This window comes from Suhomyces tanzawaensis (genome assembly GCF_001661415.1).
Source record: "Suhomyces tanzawaensis NRRL Y-17324 unplaced genomic scaffold CANTAscaffold_1, whole genome shotgun sequence".
Taxonomy (NCBI): domain Eukaryota; kingdom Fungi; phylum Ascomycota; class Pichiomycetes; order Serinales; family Debaryomycetaceae; genus Suhomyces; species Suhomyces tanzawaensis.
The window spans coordinates 1,875,900-1,900,772 of NW_017963636.1; the positions used below are offsets into that span (position 1 = coordinate 1,875,900).

Genomic DNA, 24,873 nt, shown 5'->3' on the forward strand with positions numbered 1-24,873 from the left:
TTGGAATAGATTGAGAACGAATGCATTCCTAATACACTTAATGCTATGTAGAGCTATAGAGCCTCTGGATAATATACACCTTTCAGGGGAACCCACCTAATCACGGGCGCTGTGTCAACTGTTCAACAGAGTTGGTGTCCCTCTCCAACACCTCGTTCAAGTAGTTCAAACCAATTTGCTGCTTCATCAAGACCTTGGACAACTTGTTGAATATCTCCTGCGTATTTCCATCATTTTGGTCGCCTGATTTGTCATCCCTGTCTTCGCCGTTGAATGAGTTGATGGTGTGATCAAACTGGTAGTTCAAGTCTTCTGCTCTTTCTTTGAGGGTGGCCAATCTGGCAAAAATGTCATTCAACTTGCCTATCGGACTATTAGGGTCGTTCAATTTGGAGTTCAATACCTCGAATTGCTTGGATATTTCTTCTTCTTCGGGTAACAACGGGTATCCCTTCAACTTGAGAATGGCCAAAACGGTCGCTAATCTGAGTAAACGTCTCGACAACTTGGTATGCTTAGCCTTGGCTTTCAATATTCTAGTAGTATTGTCCAAATCATGTTTAGAAGACAATGTGTTAGCTTTCTCGTTGATATCATTCAACACTAGTCTAGATTTTGCCACATGCTCCAATTGAGTTTCAATTCTTTGGGCCACTTCAGTAAAAGACGTAATCTTAATAGGGTAGTGAAGAGCAGAAGGTCTTTTATTCATAGCATTTTCCCAATCTTCGTGGGTCTCATTTTGAGGTCTTTGCTGGTTCAATAAAACATTGATTTCCTGTTCATTATATTTGTTGTAAAAGTGAGTCTTGAGAGCACATTTGGGCGAGCTTGGATCCCACTGTTCCTTGATTTTTATCAATTGATCATTAATTGCAGGCTTGTACGCATTGTTAGCTTGGTTAACGCTTGCTTGAGTGATTGCAGAATTATTCGCGTTGTTGAGATTTGACAACGAGATTGTAGAGGTGGGTACTGGCTGCTGAGAATTGCTCCAGTTGAAAGAGGGTTGTGCGTTGTTGGTTGTATTATTGGAGCCAAATAATCCGGTGGATTGTTGTTGTTGGGGTTGCTGTTGTTGGTTTTGATTTTGGTTTTGGTTTGCACCGAATAAACCTCCAGTGGTTGCAGTAGTGTTGGCATTGTTATTAGCACTGTTTCCAAAGAGTCCACCCGATGTGCTTTGAGTGGCACCGCCAAAAAGGCCTCCTCCAGTGGCTGGTTTGTTGCCAAATAGACCACCAGAAGTATTGGTAGAGGCACTGTTCCCTCCAAAAAGCCCTCCACTCGTAGTGCTGCTGGCATTGTTGGTTCCCCCGAAAAGACCACCGGTACTTGGTGCAGTCGTGGCTGCTGGCTTTGCCCCAAAGAGTCCGCCAGTAGTGCCAGTCGAAGCGTTGTTATTACCGAAAAGGCCGCCTGTCGTGGCTCCTGTCGTGCCAGGAGCTGGAGTAGTTCCAGCAGGTTTATTTCCAAATAAACCACCACCGGTGCTTGCATTATTGTTACCAAATAATCCTCCAGTTTGAGTGTTGGATGGCTGTGCACCGAAAGTGGAGTTATTGTTGTTGTTGTTCGAAGCTGCTCCAAAACCGCTTCCAAAACCTGAGGCTGGTGCCTGGTTGGCTGAACCAAAACCCCCAGCAGTGTTGTTGGTGTTCGAGGCTCCAAAAAGGCCACCACCTGAGGTGGCATTGTTGTTGGTGCCAGTAGAATTCGTATTGCCACCAAAGAGCCCACCTGAAGTGTTGTTGTTTGATCCAAATAGTCCTCCAGAGCCTGTGCCGGTGCTATTGGTATTGGCTGTGTTGTTGTTGGTATTTCCTCCAAACAATCCAGTACCTCCTGATGGTTGTGCTTGGGCAGACCCAAATCCGGTGCTAGCAGCCGGTTTTGCTCCAAACAAGTTTGAGGATGTAGATCCAGACTGTCCGAAGAGTCCTCCTCCAGTGTTGCCTCCTGATTGAAACATGGGTAGGTTGGAATTGAATTGGTAGGTGCTGAGATTGTTTGGGTTTGGTGAAGGTAGTGAATTTTTCGAGCATCACATATTGGTCACGTGCTCGGTAATGGTACTATTGGAGGTGTGGATATATGTAGCAGGAGAGGGGGCATAAGGAAGTGCGGGATGTGGAGATTGCTTTGCAATTCCAAACAGAACTATTCCTCTTAAGCGATGGATGCTATACTAAATCCTCCCGGTTCCGCTGCTGAAAGAATTTCTGATTAAAATATTTTTGGCTTTTCAAAGATGTCAAAAAGCCCACCATGCTGTGCCACTGATCAAAACAATTGCTTCTTGGTCAATGCTTCGTCGTACTTCCTCGATCAGTGCTCATACAACTAGTCGCATGTCAGATAATGGTTTGAAAGTAATTAATGAGCCTACATCTGTTAGCAATTGTTCAGAACACTTCTTAAAAAATCTAAGAACGCAGAAATTCCAGGATATTAATTGCAACTTCCTGATTCAACAAGCCTGTTTCCTTATTTGATGAGGAGGTTGAGTGTGAGAATTGAGTGGATACCTTAGATATAGAAAGCCTATGAAGAAGCCCACTCTCCGTAATTACCTCCTATCGACAATCAAACATCGAATAATACTCTCTGATAATTTGATTGTAGGAATTGAGAAAAATCAGGCACCGCGCTAGAACTCCTAGTTTTTCGCTGTCATTATCCTTAAAAATATGCCATGTGACTAAAAGACAATTCCTCGGTGTTGCAACCCACACCTGGCAACACATGGGATTAATGCACAAAATTAGTGTCTTTAGTCAAAGCTAAAATAATTGTGGTGTGCTGCACAAGGGATTGCAAATTAAACAAGCTTTCGCTTCCGCAATAATTTAACCACTACTACTGTGGTCCTTTCTATTGTATCTTGTTCATAAAAGCCCGGAATGAGCAAACTCTGGGCAATTGCGTTATTGATTAGCGATATTGATGAAACTGCTGCCACATCAATAGTAGGAATCAGATTGCGTGATGTCCTTACAGCGCTATCTTCCTAAAGGAGGAGTAAGCGACATGAATTAAACGTACAAAAGATGAATCCTATCTCGTCAAAGTGAATGCCAACCTTTCCACAGACAGAAGGATTAACACTTACCTAGCTAATTTGCACAATGACAAGCAACAACAATTCGAACAAAAAACTCATTCTCAATGCCTTTGAGATGGGGGCTATTGGACACCAAAACCCTGGTCTCTGGACGCATCCAAGGGATACCAAAACTGATGGTTACAAGTCAATTGAGTATTGGACTAACCTCGCCAAACTCTTGGAGAGAGGAAAATTTAATGCTGTATTTATAGCTGATGTCTTAGGAGGCTATGATGTTTATAATGGGCCGGGAAACCTTGATGCAGCCATTGCCTCTGCTGCGCAATGGCCGGTTAATGAACCGAGTGCTGTAGTATCTGCAATGGCTGCAGTTACCAAAAATCTTTCCTTTGGTCTCACGTTCAGTACAATTAGTGAGGCTCCGTATCATTTTGCTAGAAGGTTAGCTACTCTCGATCATTTGACCAACGGAAGAGTTGGCTGGAATATTGTTTCCTCATACTTAGATAGTGCCTCTAGAAACCTATTGAATGGAGAGCCACTACTTGAACATGATGAGAGATATGTTAGAGCATCTGAATATCTCGATGTCGTCTATGATCTATTTCTATCTTCCTGGAGAGATGATGCTGTGGTTAAAGATAAGGAACGCGGTGTCTATGCTGAACCTGACAGACTCAGAAGGATTAATCATAAGGGCAAGTACTTCACCGTTCCGGGTCCTGGGATGACTGAACCAACTCCTCAGAGGCTCCCGGTAATATTACAAGCTGGGGCATCCAAGAAAGGTACCGCTTTTGCTGCCAGAAATGCCGAGGTGGTATTTATTTCTAGTCCCACCCCAGTATCATTGAAAGCCCAAATTGACTCAACAAAGAAGTTGGCCAAAGAAGAATTCGGTAGAGATGAAGGTACTATCAAATTTTTACAATTAATTACTGTGATTATTGGGAAAACACGTGAAGATGCTGAAGATAAATACAGGGACTATCTCAAACATGGCGATTTAGAAGGTGCCCAAGCTTTGTTTAGTGGTTGGACAGGAATCGATATTGGGAAATATGGAAAAGACGAGGAATTAACTGAAGTTGAATCTAATGCAATTAGAAGCTCTGCACAGAATTGGACTAAACCAGCACCTGGTGCACCCGCTAACTTGAAAAGAACTAGAGAGTTTCTTGCTAGTAAAATTGTAGTTGGGGGTTTGGGCCCGGTAATTCTTGGAACAGCCACAGAAGTAGCTGATGAAATTGAAAATTGGGTTAATGTTTCTGGGGTTGATGGCTTCAATTTCTGTTATAGTGTAACTCCTGGATCATTCGAAGATATTGTTGATTATCTTGTACCAGAACTTCAATCTAGGGGTTTATTTTGGGATGATTACCCGGAAAGTAATGATGAAAAGGATTCCAATCTTTCATTCAGAGAACAAATCTTTGGAACTACTAGAGATGATCCTAAATTCTTATTGCCCTCACACCCGGCACATAAATTGAGATGGACTTCCGAGTATTCAAGGGAAGAGTTTGATAAATACCTTGAAAAAATCAACTCTAGTTAGCCCTCTATGTTTTCAAATAAATATCAGATATTAAAGCGTTTATATTAGTGAATTGTAATTTGTAGTTCGTACTTTGTAGTTTGTAGTTTGTACTTATATTTTATTGTAAACATATACTAAACTATCTTAACTACATACTTTTCTGCGGACGCTCCTTTCACTTCTAAGTCATTCAAGGCTATGACAATCTCTTCTAGACCGCCAGAGTATAATTTATGCCTAACAGGTTTGATTTTTCCATCTTGCAATAGTTTAGATGTTTCTCTCACAAGTTTTTTCCCATACTCAATATCTTCGTGAAATTTTTTAATGGTAAGATCTCTTACTTTCACTGACTCGATATCTTTAGGTTTAGCCACCACTCCAACAAATTCTGCTTTGTCGGCTGATTTGTTTCTGGAGTCTATTAGTAAGTCAATCAATTGAAGTGATGTCTCTTTCGAAACACAATCAATCGCGTATTTTATTCCAGTACCTTCGAGACCCAAATCCTTCAAATAAATATAAACGTCTTCCTTTATATCTTTGAAAGATTTTTTTCTATTCACTACTTTATCGACTCCAATTTCATTGAGAAGGTAAGACTGGGTGTCAAGACTAGAAATTGAGATGACTTTAAAACCGAGAAACTTAGCAAGTTGAGCAGCATAAATTCCAACCACAGTTGAACCACCCCAAATAACAAAAACTTCTATACCATAAGAGCTTTGGAGACTTAAACCAAGGCTGTCGGTAATTAAAACACCTGCAGTAACCAATCCCACTCCAAGTGTAGCACCATTCTCTAATGTAAATGACTCGGGAAGTTCCCAGACTAAGTTTCGATTCATCACACTATACTCTTGAAACGTACTTGTTCTATTGTCACGATAACTTGTGCTGGCTATAAAAACATTCTTTCCAAGAAGATCTGACTTTTTGTCGCCCTGTTGGACAATTGTTCCGCTACTTTCCCTTCCATTTATCCAAGGAAAATGATAAATCGCAAAACGATACTTTTTCGATTTCCAGTCAATGGGGTTTAGGCCAACCACTTTGTTTCTGATGAGCACTTCATCTTTCTTTAACTCAGGTTTGTCCTTTAAATTATGATGGATCAATGGCTTGTCATATTCAGTAATTGCAATTGCCCCAAACTTTTCTTCAAGCCATTTAGTTTCTATCACACTATCGTTAACGTAATCAAGATAATCAGCCTTTCCAGGGGCTACTGTCAATGGTGATAAAATTGTCATAGAGTCTGAGTTGCAATATATTGTTTGCTTGATAACCTTGTAGAATGTCCTTGATGCAAATTAAATAGGAGCTGATAAGATTGTAAAGCAACTGTGCTCGAAACCAACCTTATCGAAAACTGTGGTGCCTCCCACGTCGTTATAGAATTGCTGTTAAATTAGTCACCAGGGTCTTTAGTCCAATTAGCACGTCATATTGGGAAGTATTATTTAATTTGGGGCTATTTTTTTCTTGTCTGGGTGATGTTAATTTGCATCCAAGCCACATTGTCAAATAAAATATATGTGACAGGGGTTCCACAAACCCACTTTAAGCTTTGTCGCAACGGTTGCCTTATTTAGAAAGCCACTTCCCCTTTACCAATCCTTAGTAACAAAAAGTGCGGCTCGGCAACCTAGATTGCCAACCCGGTTTCGGCCAAGCTATATATACATAAATGAGTAGTGAGGACTCAACTCACAAACTAACTTGTATCTGATATATTTTTAAGAAATGGCTAACTCAGATGGAGTAGAAATGCTTGGGCAATCCAGCGGGTACGGAGTACTCGTTGGGGTGGGTGGATTATTTGCAATCGGTATGATTTTAACTACTAGATTATTGCAAAAATATTTACATGAAAATGCCAATTCAACTGAAAATTTTATGGTTGCGAACAGAAATGTGGGGGCTCCTTTGGTGGCAAGTTCTGTTTATCTGAGCTGGACTTGGGCTACGGAACTATTATGGTCGAGTGCAATGGTATACAACTATGGTATTATGGCCTCCTATTGGTATTCGGCTGGTTTGGCTATTCAAATCTGCCTTATGACTGTTTTAGGAATTGAGGCTAAAAAGAAGATTCCAACTAGTCACACATCTTTGGAAATTGTTGAGATAAGATATGGGAAGGCTTGTCACTTGTTGTACATGTTCTTAAGTTTAGCTAACAACTTGCTTGCTTGCTCTTCGATGATTTTGGGTGCCGCTGGAGCGATATCAGTAATTACTGATAACCTTCATATTGCGGCATGTACAATGCTTATTCCTTTCGGGGTTTTGTTGTACACAGCAGTTGGAGGATTGAAAGCTACTTTCTTGACCGATTTTGTTCATTCTTTGATTTTGCTTATTATTTTATGTTACATTGATACTGGTGTGCTAGCCTCGAAAGAGATTGGAGGATTGGATGGTCTATATGACTTAGTGAGACAACATGAAGGCGATAGGTATATTAAAGGAAATTTCGAGGGATCTTTCATGACTGGTAAATCCCAGGGTGCTATTTTCTTCGGGATTATTTTGACAATTGGTAATTTCGGTTTGACAGTAATGGACTCCTCTTTTTGGCAGAAGAGTTTCAGTGCAGATGTTAAAGCTACCTTGCCAGGATATCTTACTGCAGGATTTTTGATTTTTGCTAACTCTTGGGGTACCGGCAGTATTGTTGGTCTTGCAAGTATTGTTTTGGAAAAGTCGCCAGTTTTTCCTACATTCCCTCGAGCAATGACTGCTTTTGAGATAGATAGTGGATTAATGTTACCCTATACTGTTAAGGCCGTTTTAGGCAAAGGTGGACTTGGTGCTCTTCTTTTGATTATATACTTGGCGGTAACATCTACAGTAAGTGCTCAAATGATTTCAGTCAGCAGTATCGTCTCGTTTGATATCTACAAGAAGTATTTCAATCAGAATGCTCAAAACAAAGAAATGATTAGAGTATCTCATATAAGTGTGGTGTTCTTTGGGTTATTCTCAGCAGGATTTTCTCTTATGTTGCATTATGTTGGCGTTAATATGACCTGGATGGGATACTTCATTTCAATGATAATTTGTCCTGGTAAGTAAGAGAGTTTTAAACCCTTGATTAACATGAAATACTAACTTCTATTTAGGTGTCATTCCCTTGTCGCTTACGATCATTTGGGACCGACAGACCACACTTGCAGCTTTTGTTGCTCCAATAGTAGGTGTAGGAGTGGGAATTGCCGTTTGGCTTAGTACTGCAAAGCACTACTTTGGAGTGATTACAATTGACGCATTGGGTCAACAGTTACCTTGCTTGTATGCTGCTCTCACTGCTTTATTTTTGCCTGGAATAGTCAGTGTGATTTTGAGTTTGACTATTAATCCAAAAAAGTTTGACTGGCTGATACTCAGTGAGAAGAATCTTCTCGTTGAAGACCCAGGCCTCAGTGATGCTGATTCCGAAACTGATACTGGAAACAGCTCCGAAGAGAATCATTCTCAAGTAAAAGGTGAAAAGTCCAGTGAAAAAAATAAGTATGAGCCAAAGGTCAAGACAGTTCTGTCAGAGGAAGAACAATATGATAACAGTCTTGAATTGGACAAGTCCCCTGAACAGGATGCGAAACTCTTGTTGAAATACCGAAAAATTGCGTACGGAGCATTTATCTTCGTGTTGTTGATTACTTGGGTTATCTGGCCCTTGCCACTCTATCGAGACTATATTTGGAGTCGGGCCTATTTCAAGGGTTACGTAACTGTTGCACTTATCTGGGTTTATGCTGCGCTACTAGTGATAGGAATATACCCCTTGATCAGTGGTAGGCATACACAGGCTAAAATTTGGAGGGGTTTATACAGAGATTATATTAGGAGAGATAGCAAGTGATTAACAATGTGTCTAGCGTTTTATATATTTATTTATTAGATGAATTGTGTGACTTGGTGGAAAAGTAAGAAAGTACTGGATAAGAAATATTAACCAATAATTAATGGCAAAAGTGTCGCAAGCGCAAACAAGTCGCAAGAGTACTTTGTAGGCCGTTCGGTGATTGGAATAGAAGCAAATTCAAGCTCGGGTGCAGGGATCTGAATTGGTTGCACTTATGCCGAGGATAGTGAGTTGACCCTTTTGAGCACCCCGGTATTACCGATTAGTATCAGTCATCCCCAAATTTCTTGCTGGGAGACTCCTACATAACATTTACTACTTATTGTGATTTTCATTGAAGCAAATTGTGCAGAATTGGACCAAGTAACATAAGATGTATACTCTAGGTTAGTATAATATTGGGAAAAACTTGTGACCTAAGAAGAGCAATTGCAATTTAAAGATTAACAATAGAATGTGTCCGTCAGAATTACGACTCAAAATTAACTACTAATTATGTCTGAAGTTTCAATGGATACAAATTCAGACTGTTTGGAAAAATGCTCTAATCATTGGATTATCTATGAAAGCAAAAATTATAATTAAATAAATTTAATTCAGGTATAATCGCTAGAAACAACAAAAATACACGAAAAATGATGTGCATGAACTTACAAAGTTATCAGCTTTATCTAGATCTGGCCTGTACAAAAGTGGGCTGATGTAACTTCAGTTGCGTCCTAATGTGTCTTGGATCTTAATTTTAGTAAGGATCGAAGCGAAAGAGTCCATTTTTCGGCTGTATTTGGTTTACTATGTTATCTGACGAATTTAATAATTCATTACGTAATCTGCACTACACTTCTACCCACTTCCTGGCCTGGAATGGCCATGTTCTAGATGATGGTGTATTAAATACATACAGAGCGGATTATGCTGTCCGAGGCCCAATACGGACCGTTTGTACCCGACGGGTGCTAATGCAGAGACTCGAAGTCTGTTCTTTATATGTAGATGGAAGTTTGTGCTGGAGAGAATCAACTAGTGACTCTACTACCTGTTGGGCCCTTATTCCTTGGCTTCTCTGGCCTTCAAGAACTGCTTGGCGTTGGACTTGTCCTTACTGGTACCTTGGAATATAGGGTTTTCATTCAAATGGATTTGTTGTTCGACCCCTGGGATCTTCTTTTCGAACTTCAAGTTGGTGAACATACACTTTCTGAATATACTTTCACTGCTACGGCAGTGGCCCAATCTGTGGTTTTCTTGTTCCAAACATTCGTAGTGCAATTTGAATTCGTCAAAGCAGTGCTTATTTATGTCTTGCAAAGCAGAAATGGCACATCTGGTGACCCTACGGCCTTCCTTCAAGCAGTCTAAGGTTCCTCCGTTCTTCTCGTCCTTGCACAACATGAAATCGTCATTGTATGGCTTACACTTGTCTCCAATGTAGTAAGCTGCTGATAACAAAGGAGCAGAAGTGGCACCGACTTCGTCTACTTCTGGAATATCCTTTGGGAGGGAGTTCTTGTCGACGTTCTCCCATTCATGTCTGCCGATGAAGAGGTCTCCTAAAACCATGGTGGGTAGTGATTGATGGAGTAGTGGTGGAGATGCCAGTAGTTTTCAGTTTTGATGCGTAATTTGTCGGAATGTGGTTGGTGCTGAGAATTACGCTGAGGCAAAGATAGGGAACGGTGTCTGGTGGGAAGGGGAAATTTTGTGGGGGAGGATGGCTCCAGAATACGTACAAGTACTCGGCTACTACTACTAAGATTGCATCTGTAAGCCCTTGGGATGTTAGGGGTCTTAGTGAAGTAATGTTAGATGTCAATTGAACACGGATTTACAGCGTCACGTGATTATGAGTCAGGTGATATAACTCCCACGGAGTAGCTAGTATACGAAATGGAAATAGGGCAGAAGAAGGTGTGCTAGTTCTATAAGAAGCGAATATGTAATCAGCTAGGTGGTCCAAATCGTATTATAATTTTTTTGACATTTATAATTTTTTTGTTATTCATCCAAAAATTCAGTAAAGTAGTTCGAATGTTCAATTCTACAATTTCGTGTTCATCTTTGTTCATATTTACCACAACAAGTCGTGTGTTATTTCTACAGCTTGGTATTCATTTACATTGGGTTCAATTTCAGGCAGATAATCAGTCTATTTTATGAATTTTTGCTACTTTATTTGTAACTATAAGAGTTGTGGATGCCAATTATTCTCTCAAATGGTTATTCTGGCCATGTCAATTCTATGAAGCGCGTATGCTTAGTGCCAACTAGCAATTTTGAATTTTTCCTTTCTATTGAAATATACCTAGATTATAATACACTTCCCATTGGCATAAAAAGACAAGGCAGTGAGTAGTGACGGGCCAGGATGATATGGATGCCACCAGTGACATATTGCCAGATCTCCCATGAAGAGCCCAGTTAGGTGATGGACTCTCAGACAAGAATAAAGGCATACAATGTTGGTGTCTTTATCTCTTCAACGCAGCCACCACATCCCCCTCGTGTCCGATGATCTTGTACACATTAAGCACCAACAATGCCAAGTCCCTTGAATCTGCTGTGCTATTGACCTTGATAATGGAGAGAGTGGCGTCCAAGTAGCTCTTGAACTCCAACTTCAATGAGGAGATCTTATTGGTAAGATAGTTGGTGGTGAATTCACTAGTCAATTGTGTATCAAGTCCCTCCTTGGATGGACTAGAGGATGTCAAGTATGCGAAAAAGTTCGATATCGACAAGTACAATCCCGTCAACGTACGCAACTTGGTGATCTTCTCTGGAACGGTATTGTCATCAGCCAGAAGGGTAAGCTCGAAGCTGGTTGTTTGGTCGTTTAGCAAGACATTGAGCTTGGCAAGGGTCTTAACATATACCAAGGCTTCACGCTTGCGTAGATAGCTCCCAATCGCTTCTTGAGACTGCTCGAGTTTCGAGGCGTGGCCAACTAGGTCGAGCTTGAAAGATTTCAAATCGGACGAGACAGAGTCGATGAGCTCCACACCACCGTTGATGGACTTTCCGAGCCGTATGAAGTCGTCGTAGTCGCTGTTGACCAAGTCCAAGAGGCTCTGGTTGAGCTCTTTCGAGAGTGCTGAGAGCTCTTTGATGAGGACGTCTATAGACGTGTATCTGTGGTACTTGTAGAGGAACTCATCGATGTTCGACTGGTCAAAGGTTTTGAAGTCGGTCCTGTTGATGGATACGGGGAAGGGAAACGCTTCCGCGGATGGTTCTGAGTCCATGATGTGACCGATGTGGAGGATGGATGTTTCCAGGAATATCAGGTTTGGTCAGGTGGGTACAGTCATGTGACAAGACATCAGGTGTTGGAATAGATGTCGTGGACGACACGTCCAAATGCGAAATTGCGTTGCAATACATATTGGCAAGATTGCATCGCTTTTTTAACAGGACAACGACCGCTGAAGTCATACGGCGAAAGCTCAGATTAAATGAATTAAGACTAATAAACGAGTATGGACACCACTTACCTTATGTAGCAGAAAGAAATATCTGAAATGAGTTTAAAGACGGAAAGAACGGGCAAAAATTACCCATGTGAACCCGAAAAAGAAAAAACGAATAACTATAGATTGAGCGAGAAATGCAAGTGACCTACGGGTATGCTGAAAAGTACCAGAATGTGTGTAACAATATTTTCGAATAAATACTTACATAGAAAAGTTGATCTCAATGATTAATTTCTAGCCTGCACACAAAATTAAAAATCAGGGTATAGTCATGTGATACTAAGTCACCTGCCACACTCACATACTTACTACCATACCCATGCACAGCCCTGCACGCCCGGAAATAATCCAGGCACCACCCAGGCGGGCTCGGACGAAAGCTAGATGGGTGCAGATCTCCCGAGTTCCGAGATCTTGCTTTGCACTCGCCAATCTCAACGTTCCATAGCAGAAATGACATATTTCCGATCAAAAACATCCATATCAGAGTGCGGATGCCAGGCGTTGAATCGTGTTCGATGGTCCAGATACAAATCTCGAGAATGCTAGATCTCGCCCAAAGAAGAAATAAGGCCGGAACGGAGACTATCCGTGGAAGAATGTCAGGACCCCCCACACTTGTCAACCACAATTGCATATGCTTGGGAGACGCAGGTCAGATTAAGATTCGAGGAAACTATAAGAGAATAGACGGTATTATTATTGTCGATGATCGTGCCTGCGGGAGACGCTCCATGTTTACCTAGCACATTGTGTGATGTCAATTAGCGGTGAGGGACCACTGGCTGAGCATGCTAAGTTTTCCAACCGTTGCGTTAGGACCTGTGTGCGTAAAATCTGGTAGGCGAGATAAAGTTGCGGGGGCAGTGCTGAATTAGCTTTCTATGCCATGCAATCCTGGGACTCTATTGTAGCGAGGGCAGTGAAATGGGGCTGAAGTAAGGATATTCCATCACTGTTGCCGGGTTTCTCGACACACAGAGACTGTAAGTATGCTACATGGCCATGTAGACACTGATTGTTGTACGCATTAAGGGGTGCTGTTCTAGTTTGCGCGTATTCTATGATGTGAAGGCCAAAGTATTCTCTATTTCCGAAAGCCCGCAAGCTGCATGCTGCATACTGCATTTGTCAATAAAATATTTTTTTAATCCTGCAAAGCCACAAGATCCACAGATCCAACCAGCACCTTATGCGTTATTTATTGTTACTGCAGGTGTTAAATCTTAGATGCAACAACTATTTGAGATGCCTGAACACATGAATTGACATGGAAACGATTGTTGCTGGGTGCCCGCTTCACAATCCCGGCTATTCCAACAAAGAAAAGAGTACAGGCGCAATTTTCAGTTCAACAAAGACCCGTGCTTTGATCAAATGTGGGTTATGACAAAGAAATTGAAAGATAGGCACAACTTGCGTATATCCTCAACTTCTCTGATTTCCCGGCTGTATTTTTGACTGGTAAGCATGGCCAAGACTCGAAATGATTGCGTAAATGTGGTTCTGCCTTCTGATTGCCACGGTTCCGAGCTCGCCCACACGATTTTGTCGGGCATAGCGATATTTTTTATCATCCTATCGTCAACAATATACATCAAAATTTATGATTGGTATTTCAGTTTAGGAAGGAATAACATCGAAGCTTAATCTAGATATAAGAATCAAGTCGTAAAGTACTAGGCTTAATTGTTCTCCTTTATTGTTCTCTGTGGTAGAGACCCTGGTGCACTCCATACGATCGCGGCAAGAAGCAGAATGTATCTCAGTGAATTTTGAACTGCACGCAAGCAATCACAGAGTGGAGTATGGATCGTGAGGCTGGATTAGCGGTAAATTGCATTAGGAGACGTATGCACCCTTTCTCCGAAAGTTGTTTCCGATAAAGGCTGTCTTAAACTACTGGCTCTAGAGTTATTTCACCCTACAGCTACCCAATGTTTGTCGGTTCTCTACTGTATCTGGAGAATTAACAACCCAGGAATGTTAGAAAATGCATTCTGAGTTTCTCTAATAACAACTCCGCCAAGGTCCTTTTGCTAGTTTTTTTTTTTTCGCTTACCTACTGCAACCATGAGAGTGTCTACAGAATCGGTGAAAACGTCATAAGGTAGACATACATTGCGAGAACAGTTGCGAAATAGTTTTCGCTTAGTGTATTCAACGATTTCCACATATTCTTGAGGACACTGTTTACATTAGGCGAAGCTCAGGTGACGATTATCGGAGATATATTCCTGGATCCGCTTTATTTTCCAGATTTTGGGTTTATCCACCAAACTATGATGACTGGGTAACACCCAAGGGGGCCGAGCAAGAGTTGGTCAAATACGCGTGGTGGAGTCTCAAAAGGGCAATACTACAGTGTTACCATGCCAAAGACAAGCACCAGCCACCTATTGTAACGCGGTTTGTCAAAAGTACATGTTATTCAATTGTTATCTCTGTATGAATTACAGAAAATCAAGTAGACATCTTTGTTGCAAAAATGAATAACGAAGTTAGGACCATAGCCGTCCCAAAACGGAACAAGGTTAGAGAATTACAGAGATAGCTTCTCTCATTTTTCCATATTAGTATCGTGAAGAGGTTCCAATTGTTCAATAAGGTATAAATTCCAATAGACAATCGGATATCGCCAAAAGTGCAGCCCCTTTAATATTTTTTTTACTTGAATTTTAACAGATCATCACCGAAATACTGATTGTGCCCTGGTTGTATTGTTCGCGCTGTATTTTTAGTTGGTATGTGTGCTTTCTTTTTTTTTTCTACTCACCTATTGACTGTTGCATTGTGCGAGGAAACACCTCGTCCTGCATGTGCATACCAATCATGCATACTAAGAGTACTTACTCTTACGGTAAATCTAAAAAGATGCATGAAAATATAGTGGCAAGTACTCCCGAATTTCACTCCTACTTCCCATATCAGGGGAAATATAAAAATAAAAATATGAGATTTCCGATTCTTGCATACGGATGAGTGGGAGCAAAGTGCGCCTTTTAGGAAACTGCGTCCCGTCAACACAGGTATATACCCTGTCATGTCAGGTGCATGTGCAAGATTCCAAATGCACAGCGAAAGACAAATTATTGACGCAGCGTGCTGCATCTAGGGGACCGGATTTGACTCCTTCCTACAATGTACATATCCCCTGCTATACTTTAATACAATACCACGATTGACCTAGGTTCTCCTACTAGCCGCCTAGAATTATACTTAAGTCTGTGTAACCTTACAACTGATAGACTGCGCATTTCGGCTTTACCTAGCCAATATTAACGAGATCAACCGAAGCAAATAACGAAAACAGTAATATCCGCTTATGGTGAGTCGATTAAATTCACTTTATGTAGCACCAGGTTGCATTCTGAATCGCTATGAGAGGATCGACATGAGTTAGACTGTCTTCTAAACTTGACATTCTCATACCAATTTTTCATGTGATGCTGTAAATATTCCTTTGACCCGGATAAAATCGTAGCCCAAACCCCTTGCAAACGTTTTATGCGACAAGGGCTCTTTGGTGCCTGAGTAGCGAGTTTCACTTATCTAAGAGGGGCAAGTTCTGACCCAACTATAAGTTCTCGTATGAATGATAATTTGGTTTTGACCTAAGGGGTGGTCACAGTTCTGAGATGTCTGGTATTTCGGATGTTGAATATTTCGGAGAAACTAATAAAATTAACTTATCAATTTGAGTACACTTTGCCAGAATGCATACTCGTCTAAAGGGATTACGCTTGAGTCCGAATAATATGTTAGCATTCAACCTTAAATGTCGGTTTCTACGTAGACAATCCAGTTTGTGTACTGGCAAAACAGTTGAAATAGTTCGATCTGGATTAATATTATATTTAACAAACTTATGAAACGGAATGAAGAAAAAGTACCAATTTTCTCGTACACTGACACTTAGGGATAGGGTATGGCCCTATCGAGACAGATAGACGAACGATAGGTATTAACTTAGCATATTTTTATCTACAAGGTGGAACTGGGTTTTTAGGCTTGCCGATTCGAAGGGTCCGCTACCTCGGCTTGAGTCAAAAGTCAAATCGACCGCGTGGCTGCAATACGTTATAAACTCGTACTTTGGTTATTCTTCGGTCCCAAAGGACTATTTGAGCGATACAACTAAAATACGGAAATAGTGTTCGTAAATCCTGAATAAGACTTCACGAAGGCGGGCTCCAAGTTCCAATCTCCTTAGTTGATGTCATCATAAACGACATTACTCGCAAATAATAATGGCAGACTCCGGGTTAAATAAGAATTAGTCAGGAGTTACATGATAGTAACCTAGGACGTAGGAATTCAATACCTCCCCTTAAGATAGGGATTGGCATCTAGATGGGGACCAAAAACCATCAAGAATTTTCTTAGCCGCTTTTCTGTTCTGTAATTCGACTTAACTGGAGATGACCTACATCGCAGAGTTTCATTCCGCTTAAAACAACTTCTCGTTTAACATTAGGCTTATACTCAAAAAGAGATTTCAAGGCAGCACAACAGCTAGACTTAGGTAAATCGGAGATTATTCTACGATGTCTCAAATATAGGCACTGTGCAGAAATCCAAAATGGAAAAAGAACACATTCAGAGAATAACATCAACTGCATTGTTTTAGAAATCCTGTACTGATGCATAACAAGAGGTAACTAGGCCCAGAACATAACAATAGTAGAAAGGTGTACCTTTAGAGGCAAAACCATACCTTTAGAGGACGTGTTTATTCTAACAATATTCGTTCAGGCAACAAATTTTCATCCATTGAGATACCCAGCATAGCATACCAGAGGAAATAATTAGTGAAAAGGGTTCTAAGGTTTTCGCTTTTATTGTTCGCATAGCTTACACTTTAATTGAAATAGAAACAGTATGACAGAGAATGTAAGGATAGGTATCGGCTCAATCCAATTTGCGGTAGTGTCTATGATAGAAGGGTTGTAGCACATATGTTTCGTAATTAAGTAACTGGAACTGCACGTGTTTCTGAAATATCTTAGTGTCCCTGGGAAGACAGCAAGGATGTGGGCGGCTATTACTTTAGTCTATCGCTTTTCGCAAGAAGCATTTCAATCCTGGTAGCAAAGGTTTAAATATAGGTCAATTCGCAGTTATGCACAGCGGCTGACTCCAACGTTGGTACTCCCCGATAAAATAACGCCAGAAAATAACTCCCGAATAGGAAAGCAATTTCAAGTTCAATGATAAGCTTACATTGCATAACAATATTTTTAAATTGAGGGCGAGGGGTATGAGTAACCAAATAGAAAAACTTACCCGCCTGCACTAAAAGTTAAAAAAACAAATCAAGGTAGAACATGCATTAAAAATAATTTTGAAAACAACTATGAACACTGGAGGAAATATCATCATCTTGAACTGCTGGAGCCCTTAGCGGTACATTTTATTTTTACTATTTTATTTTCCATGCTAATGGATTCACAGACGGTCTAACCTAAGGACGCTATTGTTTTCTATTGTAACATCCCATCACTATAATTGAGGTGAAGAACTTGCATACAGGCCGGTCGCTGTACAGTGGTCAAATCATACTCTTCTGCGTCTTTTTCGTTTTTGTTATCAGGTCTAGTCACATGGAGGACTCAAATTCTACATCTGTATATATATTTGTCAAACCCTAGTTTTACAAAATTTATTATAAGGTGAATTCACATATCTGGTACAATATACTTTCAACAGACTGACACCAAAGCAACATGTCTACTGCAGTCTATTATTCCAACCATAATACCGTTGAAGACATTCACTCCAAACATACCCTTCCTTCCTTATCTCAAATAATGCCAATGGGCCAACAGCAACAACAGACCCAATACTCACACGATGCTACCTTAGCTGCTGCCCAAGCAGTTGCTGCTTCTCCACACCAGACAGGTTCTACTGGCCAGCTCTCGCCAACGTTGGTCAACTCCAACTTGGTGCCTATGAGTAACTTGCCCATGTTTGACCAGAAGATGGTTTACCAAACCACCCAACAGCATCATCACCAGTCCTCTCCAGATGTGTTCTCACAGTCTTCGCAACCATCAACTGCCCACACCACCCCAGCATCTTCCTTCAGTGCTGGTCTGTCTGGCTACCACGCTGGTATAATAGGAAATCCTGGACACCAAGTTTCAGGTGCATCGTCTGGATCCGTGTCATCTGCCTCCTCCGAGAAGTGCGTCTGCAAGTCAAACGCAAACAGAATTCCTAGACCAAGAAATGCGTTCATTCTTTTCAGACAAAAATATCACCAGTCGGTGTTGGACGAGGGCAGTGTCATCAGAACCAACCCGGAAGTGAGCCGTGAGTTGGGAAGAAGATGGAGAGCTCTCTCTGGTGACGAAAAGGACTACTGGAACAACTTGGCCGAGGAGGAAAAGAAGAACCACGCTAAGAAGTATCCTGGCTACAGATACACTCCAAGAAGAAACGGAAAGAACAAAAACTGTATTCCTTGTCGCCAAAAGGCCATGAGACAGCAGCAAGTTCAAGTGCACAACCAACAAATGATCCAATTACAACAGGAACAATATCAGCAATATTTGCAATTACAGCAACAGGCCCAGCCTCAGGCTCAACCACAGGCCCAGCAGCAGATGGCACAACCACAGGCCAATGCTGTGCCCCAGCAGTTCAACAACGGCAACTTTGTCAGTGCCAACCCTCACAACCAACAATTCATCATTGCATCTAACTACCAACAAGGAGCTGGCCAAGTACCACAGCCACCTCCAGGAGCACCAACGTTTCAATTCTCGTTCAACAACGAATTCACTGGGCAAACCAACAACGCCAACAACAACCAGGACAAGTTATCACCCTTGTTCAGTGTCCCATACCACTCGCAAATGCAACAAATGCAACAACCTGCTGGCTCAGGTGCGTCCCACTCCCACAACAATACCCCACCCAATCACCAGGCCCACACCAGTGAATTCATGATGAACGGGGGTTCAAATGGTAACCCTCAGTTTGTGATCGCATATGATCAGCAGGCTAATTCGGGGGCCGTGCCTCATCAACAGCGTTTCAACTCGTTGCCAACACCAGTCAATGGGGCTAACGGGTATACTTTTGATGGGTTCAGCCAACAATGATCTACAGCATGCAACATCTTCTTCAATTCGTGGTATTATTCTAGTGTCTTTTCTACAGTGTCTACTTTACATAGCTAATATAATCTAATTAAACTTATCGGTTGTTGCCAGAATGAGCTCTTGTAAGCGACCAAGACGTTTAGCTTTTTAAGCTGTCAGTGGTTCAGCCGGATTAATTGAGAGATGGCCAGATGAGACGTTGGTTGGAATGTTACCACTCCAGCTGGATGCGATAGGAAGAATTGACCGAGGCAAGCAGCCACCATTGCTATCACCAAGGGGCTGTGGCTGGCATTTCAGTGGTCCAATTAGGCAGACCGCAGCAAGAGGAACGAATTATTGCCAGGGTCTAACAGCCAGATTCCAGAGTCTGATAACCTGGACTAAGCCAACAACCAGTCACCAGTTTGAAGCCTGGTTGAAAAGAAATACTACAATTAGCCAAATTAGAGTTGGGGAATCCTGAGGCCTGAATCGGAGTCGCATGAAGGGTGGGGGATTTTGTCAAACCAGGATTAGGTTGCGAGTGAGCAGAATTCGCTGCATTGGAGCATAGACAAGAAGATCAATTCGAGCGCAAACCCAATCCAGAGGGACTATTGTCGAGGGTATTGTTGGACAAGCATCGAAGTTGTTTGACCAGCAAGGAAATTGGTGGGTCGGGAATAAAATTGACGACGAAGGTTGGAAGCTTGGTCCGGATGCTACATCGATGAGTGCATGACGCAAAAGGTGGGGGAGAGACCAGAGGGGGGGAAGAAGATCGGCCACCGGATGAACGTGATTGCGGGTAGCCAACTGGACCCTCACTTTAATTTCAATCCAGGCTAACCAGAAATACTAATTCCGTTAGGCGGCTCAATGTGGAATACGTTATTGCGAGTTAAACTATATTTTTTGAGAAGTGGCTGCACATGCATGATTCGGGCATGTAAGTTGATGTACGAACTCCTACTGCATAGCTAGTACCTTAGACGACAAAACAAAACATGGACTCGAGCCCCTGTTCTCCTTACCGGCTGTGAGCATTTCCGAGAGTGTTTGCTGCCCGGATCAAATTCACAGCGGTCTGCCCCCAACCCAACCTCTGTGGGCTAATTCTGGGCTGCTGTGCAAAGTTACGGTACCAAGGCCGGCACTTATTTTCTAGTGGTTATTGTCCTGTTAGGGTCTCCCGCTAGCTTTATCAGAGACGAGATATCATTAGGTCCACTATCTATTCACTTTAAGGTGTAGTGCCCGGAAAAGCCAATTCTGGTATGCGTTTGCACTAGTGGGAGAAGATTGCTGGCCACTTGTGGGTCTGCATATATTTTTCTTTTAATGTGTCCTGCAGTGCACGTTCGTTCAACCTTAGAGAGGTCTACTTCTGCCGGTACGCAGTACATTACTGCCTTCTATTATCGACACCTCTAGTTCCTCCGATTTACTCGGTGCCAAAACGAGAAATAGCGTTTTGACGACGGTGATTTTCGTGGTCGATCGATCAGTCTGGCGGCCCCTCACAGGCTTCTTTCTGCAAAGTGGAACTAGTGCCGACGCCAACACGACAGCAAATCCTTCTGGGTTTGCGCGATGCAACTGCTTTCCTTTGCGACCGGTAAGCCCCCACTGCGACTCTGTCTGTGCCCCCAACCGATATTTCTTCCCCATCAGATCTTGCGATGAATACGTCACCGCGAATTGTATTTCGTGGGAATTTCCACTGGTTTGTGATCTTGCATTCATGCATGGTTACTCGCGATAACAGGCCTTCAGACTTACCAGCCCGTGGTGAGGAAAAGGCTGTGTCTGGCTCCTGAGCGGCCCGGGCATATAGTAGATGGGACGCTTCGGGAAAAATATCGTAATTACCCCAAATAAACTACGAGACAGGCCCCAAAGATAATACGGGTTCGTCTCTTCTTGCAGCGTATACCTGAGAATGTTGCGAGGAGCAGCTACATATTGTATACTCCGGTTAAACATTACTTCAGTATCACTAAATTTATTGGTATTCATTGTAAAACATCACTCTACAGTGTAAGTTCATTAGGATAATTTCTTACCTCTCATACTACATTTATTGGTATACTTCCTCAAACTCAGAAGTGTAAGTTCATTAAACGAAGTATCACCAAATTTATTGGCATATCCATCTAAATGCATCACTCGCAGGCTCATTAACGATGAGATTCTACCCTTGTATCGCTACATTTATTGGAACACTTTCTCTCAATACATTACTCCACAGTTAGGTTCACTAACCATTGGCCACCACCATATTAATTGGTATACTGTCTCTAAATGATTCAGTCACAATATCATTAACCATCATTTCTTGAATCATAAAATTTAATCCCGTCCTAATACTATCTACTCTGTTCGTCGTTAACGATCAGATTCTAGGCTCTATCTTTCCACCGCTAAGTTCATTAACTATTGAGTCTAGCGTCTATCACTACATTTATTGGTATCTCCTGTCTGACTCACGACTATTTAATGACGTCTCCTAGTCTTCTATCACTGGCGCATTCCCTTGACAGATGGCCATTTTAAGCTTTGAAATAAATTTTCTTTACTCTTTCTGATGAATTTACGATAGGAAGTTGCCTACATTGCACTGAAGATGCTAACCTAATATTTATTGGATATACGTCAGTTCCCTGCCCGTCCCCTTCGATGGGACTCTATAAGGCTCGACTTCGGCATTGTGTGTGCTGACGGTGTAGAATTAAAAGTCCTCGCCCAAACTATCAATGGTGATAACTTCTCCTGGCTTGAATGGGGGCAACCCCAAGTATGGACAACCATCACACCTAAAGGCATCACCCAACGCACACGAGCCACAACCTCCGGTCTTACCCTCTACCGTGAAGTCGATTTCGGCCAACTCCTCATCTCTGAACTGGACTTTTTGCTTGAGTCTTTCTTCGATCTTAATGGCCTCCAAGGTGGCAGACTGCACTGTCTGGCCCATTATGGAGTCCTGCAACAGCCTCTGGTTGGCTTCTTCCTTTTCTTCGATCTCCTTCAATCCACAGGTGCAGTCTTTGCACGCCTTTCTTCTTTTCTTGCCGTTTGGCAACTCACAGGGTCTTGGAACTATCAAGTTGGATGGGTCGCTGTCCTTGATAAGGTCATTTTCGTTGATGATTTTGGGGTTGTAAGTTTCGTATTCGTTTTCGTTATCGTCGTCGTCTTCTTCCTCGGACTCACTGAAGTACGACAACTTTGTCTGCTCCAATTTTCTCTTCATGGAGAGATCCCCCTCGTCGTCGGTGTTTGGAGCTGACGTGTCTGTCAAGCCAACAGGGCTGCTGACGAGCTTTTTGAACGTAGGAAGCTTCTTCAAGCCGGACGCAGGCCCAGACTTCTTCTTCAAAACCACGGTTTCGACTGGCTTGGGCTTGATCCACGCCTTGTTCTCGTCAACGACAAATCCCGTCATCAACGCGTCTAGGTTCTGGTCGCTGGGCAAGTCACCACTGCACTGACCATCGTCAGTCAACGTATCGTAGATCAACTTCATCATCAGCACCGGGATGGTCTTGTCTTGGTTGGGGTTAATGTAGACCACCTTGTTGTATGCGTTTTTGTCAAGCTCCACGGCTCCTTTGGTGACTCTGTCTATGATTTGTTGGTCGATGACGGCTCCATCGGTAGAGAGCGACTTCTTGACGTTTTCCACGGTCTCTGGCTCAGTAACCACGGTGGGATGTAAAAGTAATAGGACTCTCATTCTGTGTGCTGTGTGTAGTATTTGTCTTGACTTTTAAGTGTGCTGTGGATGCTAACTGGGCGCGACAGATATGGCCTTTAAGTATTAAGTGGTGCAAAAGGCTGATTACTGGAGGTTAGTCACTGCTTAGTTATTATCAGATGATCATAAATTTTTATGCACAAAAATCCTGCATGAAGGCCTGAAGTTGAGATTATCGCACGTGACGTGAGAAATACCGATAACGGCGGAGGGGTCTGCTTACTATACAGGGTGATAATTGGCTGCGAAGAAATGGTCCTGGACGATTACGGGCGGAGGGTCTAATTGGAGGTTTTGTCAGGCACAGATCTTGCTGACACGAAAAGTGAGCACGGCTGGACGAAGCTGACTCCAGAAAAATGGCTATTGGCCATTCCATTTTGCATTCGTTGCTACAAGCTACCAACCGCTGATTTTCTGCTCTCTGTACTATACAGCTGGTTGAGGATTCTATGATGGACTTGCCAGAGCATCTCGTGATGCATTACTCGAACAATGTTGCTTTCTTGCAGTGGTTCTACTCGAATGATGCGCGGCTGATCTACTCGAATAACACTTTCTTCTTGTGGTGGATTTACTCCAAAAAATGCTACGTCTTGTGGACTCACTAGAAATACCGAATAAATTTCTCTCCCGACTTTCCCTTGCGCCAAAACATCCATCTTCTCCATTGCCATTTCCATTTTGGACTGCAATGTCCAGCTGTTGCCTGACTCCTAAAACGCTTGGTACGAAACTATCACCTCTTCAAATAGGCCAATATGCTTCTGCCGAGGTTAAACTCAACCGCCAGGCAATAGACTTTGAAGAACATCTATTGTTTTCGGAAACAACCAGCCGTGGTTCGAGCACAAAGCGGACATGTCACTGTAATTAGGAACAACTTGAGGCTGCGTGATTTGTTCCGGGACGATATGCATCCTGGTGCCTATCTTGGTTCCAGGCGGACCCACAATAAATCCAGAACTTCTCGGAACAATACTTGTTCATGGGAAGAAGAACCTTAAAATCTTCGTAGATGTTTTGACTGCGTGACCTCTACCAAGAGATTCCGGTACTTACATAGTGCTGGCAGTTGTGTAGGCACTTCTTTACATATAGTTTTCTGTTGCTCAATTAATTCTCGCCGGAGATGCCCGAAACGTCGCTGTGGGAACATTTCCGGCCATACCGGCAGGATGCTAGAGCAAATTAAAGGTTTTAGCCGACTAATCGCCACGATGTAATCATGCAAAGCACGCCAGACATATCACAGGCGTGCTAGGCTCAGTAGACGCTCAGTTGGCGGTTGTGTGGGCTCAGCCAATCGAGCGCCAAATTGCGCAAGATCGGGGTTTGCACCATCCAAGTCATCGGATCAGAGGATGGGCCCCAAAGCCCGCGGTACATGATGAATTCTTAAAACGAATTCTTAAAACGAGCTTGGTCTTGCAAAAAAGGCTTATCTCGAATTAGGTATAAGCGTCGTACTAGTGCGGCTTACATTCCGCTAATCTCCTGACCGTTTAACTGGATAAGAATGACTTTTGGACTAATTTGAACCACAAATTCTTTAAAACATAGAGAAGTATGCTATGCGACATACCGCCCCAATCCTAGGTACTTTAGCACATTTACAGGCGTTTATCCACCTTTGCTCCATCCTTCACAAAATACTAAAAAATAATGTGACGGCTGAAAGCTTACTATAAAGAATGTATTTTCAAGCCTCCAAATTATTTTTAAGGGTTCAATCTGAAACTTGAAAAATAGTAATAAAATCCGGATACCACGGTCTTCTTAGATCATTGGTTACTTCTCGTTACCCGAATTGTTTACAGGAAACCAGGAGTTATTTTCTTCGTGGTTCATGGGGGCGATTTTTTCGGGCTTAGGAGCTTGTGGTACTTTTTCTGGAGTGGATGCTCTTTATTATTTTTGTAGCGAACGTGTGGACAATTGTTTAGGTGACGTATATTGTTCGTATGACCGAGGGCCAAAATGCATGTGCTCGCCTTACTAGGTTACGATAATAGGTGTTCAAGCTTCGAATCCGGTAGACACTTACCATCGTAGATGCAAGTCTTTG

The 24,873-nt window shown here is 42.3% G+C and overlaps 9 protein-coding genes across 9 annotated transcripts; 4 read left to right on the forward strand and 5 right to left on the reverse strand.

The window, feature by feature from the left end:
- Positions 1 to 9: 9 nt before the first annotated feature.
- On the reverse strand, positions 10 to 1,972 carry CANTADRAFT_74718 (FG-nucleoporin; the record flags this gene model as incomplete). Its single annotated transcript, XM_020211121.1, has 2 exons — positions 10 to 1,665; positions 1,843 to 1,972. 2 exons carry the CDS (start codon positions 1,970 to 1,972, stop codon positions 101 to 103), a joined length of 1,695 nt encoding a protein of 564 aa, XP_020067268.1. The 3' UTR covers positions 10 to 100.
- A 942-nt stretch (positions 1,973 to 2,914) lies between these two features.
- CANTADRAFT_24787 (LLM class flavin-dependent oxidoreductase) lies at positions 2,915 to 4,666 on the forward strand. The gene has a single exon (XM_020207222.1). The coding sequence runs from the start codon at positions 3,129 to 3,131 to the stop codon at positions 4,626 to 4,628; it is 1,500 nt and encodes a 499-aa protein (XP_020067269.1). The 5' UTR covers positions 2,915 to 3,128; the 3' UTR covers positions 4,629 to 4,666.
- A 78-nt stretch (positions 4,667 to 4,744) lies between these two features.
- CANTADRAFT_60129 (uncharacterized protein) lies at positions 4,745 to 5,863 on the reverse strand (the record flags this gene model as incomplete). Its single annotated transcript, XM_020210805.1, has 1 exon — positions 4,745 to 5,863. One exon carries the CDS (start codon positions 5,861 to 5,863, stop codon positions 4,745 to 4,747), a length of 1,119 nt encoding a protein of 372 aa, XP_020067270.1.
- Positions 5,864 to 6,356: 493 nt separating this feature from the next.
- CANTADRAFT_19728 (sodium:solute symporter family protein) lies at positions 6,357 to 8,478 on the forward strand (the record flags this gene model as incomplete). The annotated part of the gene is made up of 2 exons (XM_020206476.1): positions 6,357 to 7,683; positions 7,739 to 8,478. The coding sequence occupies 2 exons, from the start codon at positions 6,357 to 6,359 to the stop codon at positions 8,476 to 8,478; spliced, it is 2,067 nt and encodes a 688-aa protein (XP_020067271.1).
- Positions 8,479 to 9,246: 768 nt separating this feature from the next.
- CANTADRAFT_24790 (uncharacterized protein) lies at positions 9,247 to 10,221 on the reverse strand. Its single transcript, XM_020207223.1, has one exon. The coding sequence runs from the start codon at positions 10,039 to 10,041 to the stop codon at positions 9,529 to 9,531; it is 513 nt and encodes a 170-aa protein (XP_020067272.1). The 5' UTR covers positions 10,042 to 10,221; the 3' UTR covers positions 9,247 to 9,528.
- A 384-nt stretch (positions 10,222 to 10,605) lies between these two features.
- CANTADRAFT_24791 (Golgi transport complex subunit) lies at positions 10,606 to 11,735 on the reverse strand. The gene has a single exon (XM_020207224.1). The coding sequence runs from the start codon at positions 11,721 to 11,723 to the stop codon at positions 10,950 to 10,952; it is 774 nt and encodes a 257-aa protein (XP_020067273.1). The 5' UTR covers positions 11,724 to 11,735; the 3' UTR covers positions 10,606 to 10,949.
- A 5,942-nt stretch (positions 11,736 to 17,677) lies between these two features.
- RFG1 (HMG domain-containing transcriptional repressor) lies at positions 17,678 to 19,063 on the forward strand (the record flags this gene model as incomplete). The annotated part of the gene is made up of 1 exon (XM_020206477.1): positions 17,678 to 19,063. One exon carries the CDS (start codon positions 17,678 to 17,680, stop codon positions 19,061 to 19,063), a length of 1,386 nt encoding a protein of 461 aa, XP_020067274.1.
- A 2,456-nt stretch (positions 19,064 to 21,519) lies between these two features.
- On the reverse strand, positions 21,520 to 22,899 carry DRE2 (electron carrier). Its single transcript, XM_020207225.1, has one exon. The coding sequence runs from the start codon at positions 22,782 to 22,784 to the stop codon at positions 21,777 to 21,779; it is 1,008 nt and encodes a 335-aa protein (XP_020067275.1). The 5' UTR covers positions 22,785 to 22,899; the 3' UTR covers positions 21,520 to 21,776.
- A 580-nt stretch (positions 22,900 to 23,479) lies between these two features.
- On the forward strand, positions 23,480 to 23,809 carry CANTADRAFT_24796 (uncharacterized protein). The gene has a single exon (XM_020207226.1). The coding sequence runs from the start codon at positions 23,500 to 23,502 to the stop codon at positions 23,680 to 23,682; it is 183 nt and encodes a 60-aa protein (XP_020067276.1). The 5' UTR covers positions 23,480 to 23,499; the 3' UTR covers positions 23,683 to 23,809.
- Positions 23,810 to 24,873: the final 1,064 nt, after the last annotated feature.

What these genes read in the sequence shown, in the direction of transcription:
- DRE2 (XM_020207225.1), bottom strand. Translation starts at nt 22,784, where the DNA reads ATGAGAGTCCTATTACTTTTACATCCCACCGTGGTTACTGAGCCAGAG.
- CANTADRAFT_24790 (XM_020207223.1), bottom strand. Translation starts at nt 10,041, where the DNA reads ATGGTTTTAGGAGACCTCTTCATCGGCAGACATGAATGGGAGAACGTC.
- CANTADRAFT_24787 (XM_020207222.1), top strand. Translation starts at nt 3,129, where the DNA reads ATGACAAGCAACAACAATTCGAACAAAAAACTCATTCTCAATGCCTTT.
- CANTADRAFT_24796 (XM_020207226.1), top strand. Translation starts at nt 23,500, where the DNA reads ATGTCCAGCTGTTGCCTGACTCCTAAAACGCTTGGTACGAAACTATCA.
- CANTADRAFT_24791 (XM_020207224.1), bottom strand. Translation starts at nt 11,723, where the DNA reads ATGGACTCAGAACCATCCGCGGAAGCGTTTCCCTTCCCCGTATCCATC.